This window comes from Anopheles darlingi, chromosome 2 (assembly GCF_943734745.1).
Source record: "Anopheles darlingi chromosome 2, idAnoDarlMG_H_01, whole genome shotgun sequence".
In the NCBI taxonomy this organism is placed as follows: Eukaryota; Metazoa; Arthropoda; class Insecta; order Diptera; family Culicidae; genus Anopheles; species Anopheles darlingi.
In genome coordinates, this window is record NC_064874.1 from 36,593,252 (window position 1) to 36,606,902 (window position 13,651).

The 13,651-nt window shown below is 45.0% G+C and overlaps 2 protein-coding genes across 8 annotated transcripts in view; both read right to left on the bottom strand.

The window, feature by feature from the left end:
* Positions 1 to 9: 9 nt before the first annotated feature.
* Positions 10 to 1,595, bottom strand: LOC125951393 (uncharacterized). 3 transcript variants are annotated; one of them, XM_049680211.1, is made up of 4 exons: positions 1,469 to 1,595; positions 983 to 1,088; positions 853 to 912; positions 10 to 789 (listed from the first exon to the last, which is right to left on the bottom strand). In XM_049680211.1, the coding sequence occupies exons 2-4, from the start codon at positions 1,067 to 1,069 to the stop codon at positions 199 to 201; spliced, it is 738 nt and encodes a 245-aa protein (XP_049536168.1). In that variant the 5' UTR covers positions 1,070 to 1,088; positions 1,469 to 1,595; the 3' UTR covers positions 10 to 198. The 3 variants fall into 3 exon arrangements, with proteins under 3 accessions (XP_049536168.1, XP_049536169.1, XP_049536170.1); XM_049680212.1 differs by lacking the exon at positions 1,469 to 1,595 and adding an exon at positions 1,226 to 1,458; XM_049680213.1 differs by lacking the exon at positions 1,469 to 1,595 and adding an exon at positions 1,226 to 1,458 and having other exon boundaries at positions 983 to 1,161.
* A 541-nt stretch (positions 1,596 to 2,136) lies between these two features.
* LOC125952672 (putative thiamine transporter SLC35F3) overlaps positions 2,137 to 13,651 on the bottom strand; it is a 30,443-nt gene continuing 18,928 nt past the window's right edge. For 2 of the 5 annotated variants that reach the window (XM_049682284.1, XM_049682283.1), the window contains exons 8-10: positions 12,318 to 12,387; positions 10,006 to 10,035; positions 2,137 to 3,734 (exon numbers count right to left, since the gene is read on the bottom strand). In XM_049682284.1, the coding sequence (XP_049538241.1) occupies positions 3,315 to 3,734; positions 10,006 to 10,035; positions 12,318 to 12,387 (520 nt within the window). In that variant the 3' untranslated portion in view covers positions 2,137 to 3,314. Of the gene's footprint in view, positions 3,735 to 4,956; positions 5,131 to 5,643; positions 6,086 to 10,005; positions 10,036 to 12,317; positions 12,388 to 13,651 lie in introns of those variants that run through there. The other 3 variants (XR_007468828.1, XM_049682285.1, XM_049682286.1) reach the window with 3 other exon arrangements.

A 13,651-nucleotide genomic window follows, 5' to 3' on the forward strand; every position in this document is an offset into this window, starting at 1 on the left:
TCGAAGAAATCGGGAACGGCGGAAGAACATGATTTATTAAGCGATTTATTGTTAACGATCGAAAATGTTACATTAAGCACCAAGATGCCCACGGCGGAAGACACAAACGGCGTTATCATACTAGACTGTGGATTGCGAAGCAGAAAGTTCTACTTTTTGCTACGAAAGACCACGAACCAAAGGCCGCGCTCCAACGGCCTACCGTACCAGTACCGGTAATCGTTTTGAGTATACGACTTTATCCCACACCGCAGGCCACAGAGAAAGCGGCCAGATACGGGGTGGCAGTGTATATTGCCAAAGTCCATTCCGGCGATCCTTGGCGTAGCGTTCCGATTGTGCTAACGAGCGGTAGTACTGGTGTAGCTGCGCTTCGTAAGCATCCTTACGGTTTCTGATGGTTTTCGGGACGGAAACGGTCAGTTTAGCAAATCCCAACGATAGGAGCGCATCTCCGACGTCTATCGTTCGATTCGGTTGGGTCAGCAGCACACGACATTCGGCATGCTGGTTTGCAGATGAGGCCACCATCGGTATGAAGCTTATCTCATTGCCCGAAACAACGGATTCCAGCCAGGAGTACCCGTTGGCGTTCACATCGATTCCGTTCACCTTGATCGGGATCGTCTTTCTCGACCAGAACAGTATATTGGCCGGCGGGCGATGCCGCACGATAAGCAGCGGACCATGCTGCAATGATGGCTCTATCTTATCGACTCGCCCATACTGCCGGATCTGATGTCGAACAAAGTGTTGCGGTATATCCGAGGCCTTACCGAAGCGTGTAAACTATTGGGAGGAAGGAGCATGGAATTAATAATTTTGAGCTTTCGCGATGATTCTTTAACGTACGGGACGGATTTTTCTGTAGGCGACCACAAACAAAATTCCTGACAAGGAGTAACTGATGATCTGCAATCGAAAATAAAAAAGATGATCTCATAAAATCAACAGGTTGCTGCCACTGTCGGCTTCCTCATACCTCCACTCCCTTGGTATCTTTTCGCATGAACTCGGAAAACCGCTGGAACCAGCTGGGGGTCGTTTCGTAAGCTGAAAACTCGGCCATCTCGCGTCTGCGTCGTACTCTAAACCAAAGTGCAAAGGGGCAAAGGTCAGCGGGGCAGGATATCTCGATCAAACTGCGCTTTTAAATAAATCCTATCGAATTCACTGTTCACTGATCGAAGAAAGTCTTCTTTTTCATTGAAGATTCACAATTTACCCGCTCTCTGATACCCTCTTGGGTTGATTGTGAGAAGGGTGATTGCTTCCCGGAGCCGGAGCTCGAAGGATCCTTTTTGAGAGACGGGGAAAGATAAGATAGAATCCTTTTCCGGCGTTTCAGTCCGGTCTTTTTGGAGATCTTTCGCGCTGCGGTTCTCCGAGATTCTTTCACTTTCCCAGCCAAATTTTTAAACGGGAACGACGGCAAGAATTGCAAATGTTGCTAACTTGCGCTTATTACCTTTATCTTTATCACGAAATTCACGGAAATGTTCAAAAAAGTGAAAGTCTCCCACTTTTTGCAGCGACTTCCAAAACCAAAACAAAGTTTTAAGGGCAGTCCAAACAAAACTAGAGGTAAATCGCAGCGTGTGGACCAGGCTTTATAAAGGTGTTGCCAGTTTTCGCTTTAGATGAAAATTTTATTTTTCATGGACGAAATGCTCATATTTTAGCGATCATCACTGTAAGCAGCTTGAAAATAATCCACTTCGGGTGTTTTCAAATTTTACCGTTTTTTCGTTCTAATAATGGAGAACAGCACAGTTCCTCCGAAACTACAACATCAGTCAGGATCCAATTCTTACTGCTCGTAGGACACGGTACGGAAGAAGAAAGCCTCGAACAGCGCATACCAGGCGTTCTCGCCCCAGAAGTACACCGGATTGGCAGTCTGTCCAAACAGCGCGAAAATGGTGTAAAGCAGCTTGTAGTGCCTGCAATGGGTTTGGCATGAAAAGGAATGGATGCACATAAATACTCATTTCCCCTGGCATCAGATCGCTACGAGACTGGTGATCTATGGCTTCAGCTGATCTCCTTTTTTTGACCACGGAAGGAGGAAGGAGTAAACATATTTTAGAAAATACTAAAACGCAATAAACAAGGAAGGCCCATTTTAGAGGAAGGAATGTAATATTATTTTCTTATAATTTGTATCTTCTTCTTCCAGAAGGTCACAATAACTTTCTGATGTTACAATGCATCGTTAGAGTGTTCGTTAATTCGTTGTTGAATTTTGCCTTACTGGTTACGTGAAACGCAATCGATGAACGTTATACCGACTTAATTATCCCTAGAAAACAGTGATTAACTCAAAACGGTTTCTTTTACAACTGGTCGCTATAAAACTAGTGTTTTTTCCCTTACTGCCTTAACTTGACTTCCCTGCTTGCCATTGCCATTGCCCTCCATTTCTCCAACTCCCCTCTTTTCAACCTGTCGTCCAAGAATCACATTCTTGGTGCATTAGTCTAAGTGGTAAAAACGCTTAACCTTAGTGATTCTTAACTGATTGGAACCGAGCGGAGAGCGTTCCAACGTAAAGCAACAAATCCTAGGGTACACTTGCCAACAAACTGGGTGTCTATCACCGTGAAATATACAGCTACGTCTCGGAGCTTTGTAGTAGAGTCCCTAAACTACGTGTGAATGTCGTTAAAAAAGTGAATTTATCGATCGATGCGTGTTTCGGGGAAAGGTGAGTGATAACGTTGCGATCTGCTGCAGCACTGCTCTGCAGGTGTTGCATCGGTGGCCCTATCAAAAGCGGCCACAATCTGGTGACCAGATATAGAGTGAGTTGTGTCTTTTTTTTCCTTTTGGTTTCTTGAAGTTGCTGAAATACATACATCTCTGAACGGTGGAATTGGAACAGTGAATAAACAGGATTAACGAGTTCGCATTAGATATCTATAAACGGTTTAGCAGACAACCGTTGCGATTGATAATAACATCAATAAATCGTTGAAAAGTGGTCCTTATTCTCAAACAGACTATGCTGCAAACGGGATGATGTGAAGCCGAAAGATGCGTTGTACCTTGTAGCAACAACGCCATACGTGGCGCATCAAATCGCGGATTACTTTTGGAAAATGCAATACTGAACAGGTAATGCTCCTTACACCCGCTTCCCGTGCCCTAATCACACATGATGCTTTTGTTTAAGATGCTAAATCACCCACTCGCAGGTGGAACCACTAGAGCGGTATGCACTACTAGAACACACCGACAGCTAGTCCTAGGTTCGGATTGTCTCAGAGCGCAAAACAAAAACCCGTTTCCGGCCTGTACACCGAGCCCACAGCTCACTCCAGCGAACCGTACGAGCTACTGCGACCATTCAGCGATGGATAACGATGGCTAGTGGCCGCCGTTGCCGTCAGCGTGTTCGGGTTGCTGCCGGTTCCGGAGCCCAGGCCACCGACGGGACCGAGGCAGAGCGAGCCCGGTTTGCGCATAAAGTTGGTGGTGGACATTTCGGTGAGCGAATAGTGGCGCAGTTTGGCATGCGGGTTGAGATTCAGAAAATCGCTGCCACTCTCATTGTGCAGGATATGCTGAAAGTGCTGCAGGCTCTGCTGGTGCTGGTGCTGTTGCTGTTGCTGCTGGTCGGTCATCTCACCCGGCCAGAGGGAGAGCGAAGATGCGATCGAATGTAGCCCGTCCGATAGTCGATGACGTCGCGATGCTGCGATGGAGTTCCGCTTCGAGGATGACGACCCCATCTGCAAAGGATCAGAGGAACGAGCGCGTGGCGATGCGGATGGCCCATCCGTGGTTTCCGTGGGAGAAGAGAAGGAGAACAAACGGGATCAGCATTAGTTTTTCGGTCTGCCAGCTCTACCTACTTTACAACCCGGGTGTACAAAAGCGGTGGTAGTGGTGTAGTCGAGAATCGGCGAAAAACTAAGAAAAACCGAAACAGACAAACGGGAAACGTAACCGGGTGGACATACACAACACAAAAAAAAACCCCAAAACAGGGGTAAGCAAAACACACAGACAAAAGGGGGGAAAGGTGGTACACAGAGGCAGCCTATGTATAAGCCACAGCATAAGGCGCAGCACATCGATCGAGCGATCGTGCAAACTTCGCAGCGAAATCATAGAACCAAGTGAAGGTGGAAAATGAAAAAGGTGAAAAGCCGGCACAGGCAGTGGGAACTCGCAGCGGCGTGGCGGCGACAGTTCAGATAAGGGATGGGACCGTAGGAGCTAGCACTCGATCCAGATCCTTACTGGTTAGTTTAGCTCAGCCTTTCGCTTCAGGCACCTTCGGTGCATCCTGCGGGTGCGTGAGTTCGCCTATGAAGCTATCACCAAATCAGCCCAAAGCTAACATGAAATAAAGAAAAGCGAATAAAAAGCGAGAACGATAAGAAGGAAAACGCGGCGTGATGGTGGTAACTGGTGGCGTCAGGAGGAGGAACAGGAGATGAAGGAGGACAGATCACAGATGTTCCGGGGCGTGATTTGATTGCGTTTTGCGTCGTCGGGTGTGGAAACTTGTGAGCTACAAAATGTCTAGGAAATGAAGCTAAAGACACAAGCATACAAACATGTACTACGCAACGGAACAGAACGCAAAGCTTAGTTTAGTAGAGCAGCCCGGGGGGCAGTATAGATCGGCCAGAGCTGTAAGCAAGCCTTGGCGTACCGCAAAGCGTGCCAAATGCATGGCAAGAAGAATGACGATTGCCGAAGATCTATGCTTATTGTGGGGCGTTTTATTGATGGATCGGGGGGAAGGGGAAGGTGTGAATGGGGTGCGATAGGGATGCGTCGGCAAAGTTGTGGAAATACAGCCATACAGTACAGGTGGTGGGACAAAGACACACATTCAAGATTTACCTTGCGAACCGCTGCTGTTTCACCTCGTATGGCTTCGCTCCAAAACGGATGCATCTGATCGAGAGCGAATACGCCATTTGCGCGCGTGCACACGTGTGTGTGTGTGTCTGTGTTTGTGCGTGTATCTGTTTGTGCAAGGAGTGTTTGCTAAAGGGTTTAGTGACAACTTAGAAACAGGACCAGTGATACTACTGGGACGGATTGGCCGTGGGAATGAGGCGGTAGGGCTTCGATGGATGCGATAAAGGACGCGCTACACTCGTGATCTACCTGTGAGAATGTGATCACAGATATGTGTAATAAGGATATACAAATAAAAAAGTGTGCGTGTGTGTGTGTGTGGGTTTGTAAAGTGGGGTTGTTTAGCAATTTATTGCAAAGCGGTAGTAGCAGTAGTAGAGGTAGTAGAAGTAGAAGAACAAGATTTGTGGCGAACGTGTGGATGGCATATGTTCATCATAGAATGAAAGGTATAAGAAGAGAAAAAAGAATAGTGATATAGAAAGAGAGAGAAAGAGAGAAAGAATGTGAGAGAGAAAGAGAAGAATACACCAACAATAGGTAGAATAGATAGAACTAACAACCGGTGCTGGCAGCGGATGGGTAAGTATATCGTGTAATCAAAATGAGCTACTACAGAATGGTGTCATTCCCCTTCAGCCCAAAGCTGCAGTAAAGGGTATGGAGCTTTACGCTATGTGCACTTGGATGAGTTGTGAGTGATTCTTGTGTGCTATGCGCTGCTACGGTGAGGGCTAACCGTGGGCCTACCGGTGCACTTACCTGGCAGAGGAACGCGCTCCCGCCGTTCACACAGGACCATCACTTCTTGCTGATGGCCACCGGATGAATTGGTGGCTTTTTGAACCGATCTGTGTTAGCGATCTGCATACTGGGAAGTATACACTAGTGTTTGCTCAAAGGCTCCACGCTACTACACGGAACGGAACACGGCGGAACGGTGTTGCGATGAGGTTTGACGAAGACGAGACGAACACTGGGTGGGTACGGGCCTCTCACTAAACTTATTTTCCGTCTCGATATCCCCCTCCTGTCCTTCTCTCTTTCTCTCTCTCTCTCTCTCTCTCTCTCTCTCTTTCTCTTTTTTTTTGTTTCCCTTTCCCGCGATTCCTTTATCTCTCTGTATCTGTCATCGAACAGGATCTATCGGACAGTCGAGGTGGGTGATGCTACGACCACTTCCCTTCTACAGAAGGCTGGCCGACTGGAACAGCAACGATTCAAAGGAGCGTCGGTGGTGCAATTATGTGAGGTCCATGTGAGTATTTAAGTGTGCAAGTGTGTGCATTTTGATGAGATTAATTTTTGAAAGGATAAGAGAAAGAGAGAGTGAGAGAGAGAGAGAGAGAGAGAGAAAGAGAGAGAGAGAGGCAAGAATCAAAGATCAGTGTTAAAGGCTTTGGAAGTGATTTCGCACGATTCTTGGAGCGTTCTCTGGGTTTTTCAAAGAGCTAAGGCTTATCGATTTCATAACATAATTTGACCAATGTCCCTGTCGTCAGCAGGACAATCAATAAGAACGACACCAGTAGTCACCTACCCTTCAAGAACGTGTTAAACACGAAGAAATAGGCACACTAACTATGTATCAGTGCTAGAAGCTCGGAGGAATTGGTTAAGATGAAAAAGCAGTAGACAGCGAGTAGAGTAGTAATGAAGAGAGACAGACAGGGCGAGGGAGAGTAATGGTGATCTGTACACACACACACACACACACACGCACACACACCTGTCACTAGCGTGACACACTCGTTGCTGTTTCACTAGGCGGGGTGGGGACGTAGTAGTGCTAGTGATTGCCCAGGATGATCAGTGTCGGGTGCAAATGCGGAAAACAACGAAAATCTGCACGTAGCGTAGAGAAGGGATGAGGGGCGAGGTAAAAGTTCTTCCAGCGCCAGAAATGCTAATAACAGGAAGGGCCTTAGGGAAGGCCGAGCGTGAAAGGGAGTAAGGCGCGGGGGGCAATCAGATTCGTATGATGCTTTCGCCCCGCGCACCATCGGATTAGCGAATCGTGACAACAAGCTCATCGGCAAGCAGCATAGGCAGCGGAAGCCAACCTAGCGGCAAGCACTAACTAAGGAGACTAGCTAGATGCAAGGTGGTGTCATACGCACGTCACGGTACGTCACGGGTACAATCACGGGACGGCACGGTCACGGGCACGCCACACAATCAAGCTCAGCGTAATAGGGCTACGAAGGATACTACACCGTTCTTTTTCTACGGGGGAGCTTCGGACAGTCCGGTTGCGGTTGCTACTTCGGAATCTCACCTGGCTGGCGGGAAGGGCCCTGAGCTTGCTAATAGAGTTAAAAACGGTACATCAAGGAGCCGCGCCGCACGATCACGATCACGATCGCAACAGCAGCTCGTGAGCTCGTAGCGATGCAGTGGGTGGGTGGGCGAGCGGGCATTGAGTTGGCATTGAGATACCATTAACGCACACACACACACAGACACACTCAAATTAAATGCTTGTTGGATTGTGTTCTGTTTTTGTGGGGAGCAGGAATGAGCAGCGCACAATCTGTGATGCCTTTAGCCGGTTCGCTTGTTTTTGGACAATGTCCCAATGTGTTTGCTTGTCCCGATTTGCTTAAGTAGCAGAGAACTGGCGCAGAGGTGGCTTGCGTGGAGCGGAAGTAAGTATCAGCAATTGAGAGACTCGATAGTTAAACGTTTACCTCTTTTGTTGTATATCTGGAATGAGTAGTGAAGGAATTAGTTCAGTGTATTTGGAATCACGGATCGACGGGAATTCGCGGAATGGAAATCAAACAAACGGAACGCAATAACAAGAAGGGAGGCACACAGTGTGTGCGTGTGTTCAGTGCCGATGATGAGCCGATTAGCTAACGAGGTGATCAGCCATTGCGAAGCCACTCAGGCACCCTATTTGGTTCCGGTTGGTTCTTTGAATTCTATACCGTATGTGCTTTGATTCTCGCTCAGTTTATGCTCATCACATTGCTGGGCGCCTCCATCCGGTAGCACCGGGAACCAAGTTCTATCCGTAGAACTGCGTCTGTTCAGACGTTCGCTCGTGCGTTGGTTTATTTGGGCGAACATTACGCTAACGAGCCCAACGTATACCAACGTCCCACGGCAAATAAATTATGAAATTTAATTAAATTCATCATCAACCGTGATAGCGGCCGGAAACCGCCAACCACTGATGCCAGCACTTCGGCAGCGCGTTCGGTGGTCTTTCTGGTAGAAGGAGCTAGCTTACGCTTCTGGCAGGTACCTTCCAGCGACAAGTCTGTGCCTTTCTTTTGGTAGCCAAAAAAATAAAATTAAATCCGTTGACGATGACGATGGTGTTCTTATGATGATGGTTTGGTGGCAAATGGGTGTCCAAAGCATTAGGGATGTTAAGAGCGGGGGGTTAGGGGTGGCGGAGGCTAGGTCCCTATAAACGTGGTCAGAGCTTTCGTTTTCTTTTGATTTCACTTTCACCACAGTTTGTGGCGGTTGCGCATTTCTGAGTTGTGCGAAAAGAAGGGCCAGGGCGGCGAGTGATTCGGGTGCTGTTGAAAAATTCAGATCCACTCATCTCCAAAGTACATCGATGCCGCAGCACAGTGGAGCGGAAGTGGAACTTTTGAGGGCGAGGGGGGGGGGGGGGTTTCATCGTTTGATGCCGATGGGCCTTCGGCACATATTGTGGTTAACCGTGGTGGATTAGCAAATCCGGCGCAACACGTGCAACCGGTTGCCATATTGCCCACGACGTGAAGTCCATATACACTCGCGAGAACGCTGACAGAACCAACGCTCCGTATCGATCGACATGCCGCGGATAAAGATAAGCAGGTTTGTTGGTTGCTATTGATTGGTCGGCCCTTACGATGTGCTCGTTATTAAAGTCAACGAATCGTTCATTATCTAGAGGTGATTGCATGGGCTTTGGTATCGAATTAAGAGAATTGATTTGCTTAAAACAATCAAAAGACAATAGGGAATAGCGTGAATAGCGAACACGGAAGAACCGGCGTTAGGTGAAGTACCCCATAACCTACCAGAATGCCAGTGTGAGTGTGTGTCATATAGTTGGCAAACTAACGTATGCTTGCCATCATCAACCGAGCACCGTTAATGAATCAACCGACAAGACGCCCTGCTAATCATCAATCATGATTAGTTAGCATTAATTCATGAACCTCGGGAGGCATCCCAAGAGAGGGGCAGAAAATGTTTCGTGCGTTTCGATCATTAGTCTCCACATAAACCCAAGCGGCCCGGGCTCGGTTATGTCCAGTGAATTTTCCCTTCTGCAAGAGAGGAGGGTCGTCTGGTAGGGGTAATTGCAGGGCACTTGCAGCGAATCTTCGAACGAATTGATTAGGTACGTTTCTGATTTTGAGCTAGACATTGAATATTGCAATGGCGAACAAGATTGAAACATGCATTGGTGTACCCATTTCAAACATTTCCCTGGAAATTCCTTAACCAGTATTCAACCGAGACAGAGCTTCGCTCGCAGATGGCTGAAATTTGTGCCAAAGTGTTTCCTGTGGTTGATGGTATTGTTTTGTATGATATTGGATTTGGTAAAATTTAAGATCAATGATAGAAGTAGGATTCAAATACTCAAAGATGCAATACGGCACACTGAACTGGATGTACAGATATGATATCGATTCCGGAAAGAAAACATAAAAAAGTGACGAAAAGAATATTTATCATTCACCCAAACATCCCCGAACAGGAAACACAATGGATGAAACACAGAAATGAATCGAGCAACGAAAGATTTAGAAAAGTGACGTTCGAATTGGAACGGACACAATATGCCACAACAGACAGAGGCGAATTATATATATATCTAGAACAGGCAGTAGAATCACACACGAAGAGAAGAAGAGAAAAAGAGAAAAAATAACACATAACCCATGTGTGTGATTACGACGACGACGACCAAAAGCAGAAACAAATAACAGCCAACAAACGTTGGTCTTGAAACAGAAAGAAACAAACAAATCCTTATGTGAAATCGAAAGTTAATAATGATACGCGGTAACGCGGAGATGCAGTAGGGTGTAAGAGAACGAACATAAGACGAACATCAAACAGAAAGACATTTGCACATGATTTACGGCTATTACAGACACTCACCTCGCGTTGTGACCCAACAAGATGATATTTCTGGAAAACAATTGAAATATAGGTGGTTCGGTTTTTTCTTTACTTTTTTTGGTTTTTGGTTGTTTTTTTTCTGTTTAGCTTGAACTTGAACACAGACAATGACTAAAAACCATCGACAAAACTCAACATCAAACCGGGGGTTATGGGGTGGGGTGCACAGGGATCGATATCTGTTAATGGGGTTGGCTGTTGTTCTTCTTCAAATGGGAATGTGGAAGTTTGTCTGTTGTGCAGGGAAGATGATCAGGTGTTATCGTGTTGACCAAAGACATCGATTAGGGGACGGACACAATTCAATATGGTTCGAACAAGAAGGAGGATTGAGACCAGTGTAGTAGTGCGTATATGGGTTGGTATGATAATTCTCTCTAACATTAATTCCCTTTGGAATTGCCGAAGTGATTTGCCACAATTTCGCCCAAGTATCAGCCGAAAAATTGATACAAGAAATGGCGCTTCTTCTTCTGAGCGATTAAAGTTGGATAGCGAGCTTGTTGCATACATCTACTAGCATCTACTATGAGTAATGAATGCATCAGCGAAAACAAAAGGTTCAGTTTTACATTTTTCTATCGGTACTTAAAGGGCTGAGCAATGAATCGGTGGACCGGAGAATTAGTCCATAGTTCTACCTTTGGACTAATTTGAAGATGTAAGATATAGCGATCGAGCGGTAGAGGAAGAGCAATAGAAACAGAGAGAAAGAGGAGCACGAGGATTCAGAATACCGGGACCAATCATCCGAGTAAAAGACAACAGAGCGAGTAAACAACCGAAGAGCGAAGGGTGAAGCGAATTAGACATGAGAGGGCATTTACAAAAATAAAAAATAAGATTACCTAAAACCGAACAACCGAAAGGAACATAGATAAAAGCAGAGATAAGAAAGATAAAAACATATGGAAAGGGAAGGCACGGATCGCTGAACGAAGCGTTGAACAACATGATAAAGTGTTGATGAAGAGTTGGACAGCGAAAAGTATAGGACAAAGAAGTGAATTCATCTGATAAGAAGAACTACAACAAATCTCGAAGATGAACTAGGAGATAGAACACACCAAACTATAATTCCTACTAGTCAAGTTAGTATAGGCTCTGTAGGCAATGCGATTGTCAAATGCTAAGCGAGACTAATATCACCATTTCCAAGTGAATCGAATGGGTGTCCAACAATAAGTCGATAGATTGCAAATATTGTAAAAAGATCTATGAGCTACTGTTTACTTCGAATCGATCCGTTCAATTGCTTAAGAAAGAGTATCGAAGTTTTGAAGAGTTCAATGAATGTGTATTGCATTAGAACAAGATAATGCTACTACTCGCTACGATGGTGGATAATAATTGATCAATAATGCACACACATTGTCTTACAATATTTCTGTTGTGCCTGATCAAACTACATGAAAAGATACTGAGAACGATACGTATAACTCTCCAATGTTTTGGAGCAAGATAGGCAAAAGTGCGGTTTTAAAATAGTCTGAATATTGTCGTGTGCTATGAAATGGTGCATAAACGGGATTGCGTCACTAACTATTATGATGATATTTCTTGCACTCTTACACTCGATTTCACTAGCGACTAGCAAATCTACTCGGAATGTTGTGAAAGAAAGGCGTTTGGAATTAACGTAGAAAACTACGCAATAAGGACAAAATGGTTCCACAGTGAATCAATCTAGGAAGTGGATTGAGAGTGTAAATAGCCAACCACCTGTGAAGAATAGAACCGAGAGCACTAAGGAGCGTTGAGTAAACGAAGAAGCAGTAAATGGTAAGAGTAATGAACGATCAAACAATAAACTTGGCACAAGTAATTATTTTCAGATATACTGAAGGAAGCACTAACAACCAAATTGTCCGAAATGAATCAAAAAGAAGAATGAGAAAAGCGTAAAACCTATCTGGCTGGCATCACTTTTGATCCGCGCCCGGAATCATATCTCATCCGCCATATGACGGATCACGGTAAACGATTGTAGCTTATGTACCAACTGGGGTTTTGCAAAGTATGGCCAATAAATGGCACGTTAACATACGATTGGAAGGGAGGATGGAAAGATAAATGAATAAATATGACTAGGATAGAGAACACGACAAACTAGAAAGGAGTTCACGGGAATGAAACAGAACAGGAAACAAACTAAAGAAGAAAGAAAGGATCCATCTAGTAACAATGGAATTCTGGAGTTCTTTAGTTTGTGACTGGTTGTAAATTATTGATAGTGGTGTTATAATGTTGGCAGAATAGGGTTTATTATATTTGATGATTTGGTTTCCTACCGAATTTTCGTAATCATTATCAGCGGTATCACAACAACATTGGTTTCTTAGTAATGCGCGACCGGTTTTTCTGTAATTTTCGAAGACAAATCAATTTTAGTTGTAATAATCATGTCGATTGTGGACTTAAGCTTACACTTACACACCGACACACAGGCACACACATACAGACATACACACACACACGCAGACGCACGCAAGGAACGGAGCCGGAACCCGTACATTCTATTTGTTTGTTTGCCTTTTGAGCTCGTATGGGGTATTGGCAAGAGACAGTACAAGGGGCAATAGAAAGAAAGATAGGTAATGATAGGCATTGGATGAGAGAATACTATGTTCTACCGAAAAAGACAATGGAACTTGCATCTACTACAGGAACAAAATGACGAAATCCAGTGTGTGAAGTGTTGTAAGTGAAAGTGACGGAGAATGAGGTAGTTGCGTATACCTCATATCAGCAAAAACTGGATGAAAATGGGTGGTTCAATCTCGAACTATTGCATAGATTCATGCGTCATGGTCAGGGTATGAGTTTCATTAGATTGGGTAACCGGTAGAATGCTAGAAATGCAAAAAGGAGAGAGAGAGAGAGAGAGAGAGATAGAGGAAGAAGAGAAAGCAAATGGAAAACTCCATTTCGAGGCATCGAGATCGAAGAAGAAAACTGAAACGAACCATATGCTCTAGAAATGTATGAGAAGATAGAGAAGTACAGAGTTCATCCTGCCAATGGCGTATCTAATCAGCAGCAACAGCAGCAGCAAACAATAGCAGCAGTATCATACACACACACACACGCACACAAACACTCACATTATCAATACGCGAGCAAAGACAAGACCGAAATGATAGGAAGGAAGTACGAAGTGAAAATGATTCAAAGTGAGAAAGTGAAAGATGAAAGAAGAGATGGAATTGGATGAAATAGAGACAGCGAGAAGGGAACGGAGGGAAGAACACTAATCGGTGGATAGTAGGTTGAATTCTAAGAGCCGATCGTGCGCATAACGCAGGAGCAACAATCGAGAGAGCCGAACAGGGATCGCTCGTGTCTTTTAATGTTCATGATTGTATGATGTGCACCATATCGTTGCACCCATTCTGCATTAGTTTAGCCAGATTAAGTTGTCATTGTTAAGGAGTGAGAGCTTACTAAACAGTTCCCGACCTGTGCCCTTTATTCTTAAGAAAGCATTTGCTAAGCTTTTCAATCTATCGATGCGTTTGAAGAAGGGTCGCGGTGTATTGTTGTGTGGAGGCTGTTTCGGTTTTTCCCATGCGTTTGAATCATAACATGGTTTGTAAAATAATATAAAAAACGCATGTCTTTGGCA

What these genes read in the sequence shown, in the direction of transcription:
- LOC125951393 (XM_049680211.1), bottom strand. Translation starts at nt 1,069, where the DNA reads ATGGCCGAGTTTTCAGCTTACGAAACGACCCCCAGCTGGTTCCAGCGG. An exon ending in AAGATACCAAGGGAGTGGAG is followed by an intron (nt 913 to 982) that starts GTATGAGGAAGC and finishes TTTCGATTGCAG; the next exon opens with ATCATCAGTTACTCCTTGTC. An exon ending in CCTACAGAAAAATCCGTCCC is followed by an intron (nt 790 to 852) that starts GTACGTTAAAGA and finishes TCCTCCCAATAG; the next exon opens with TTTACACGCTTCGGTAAGGC.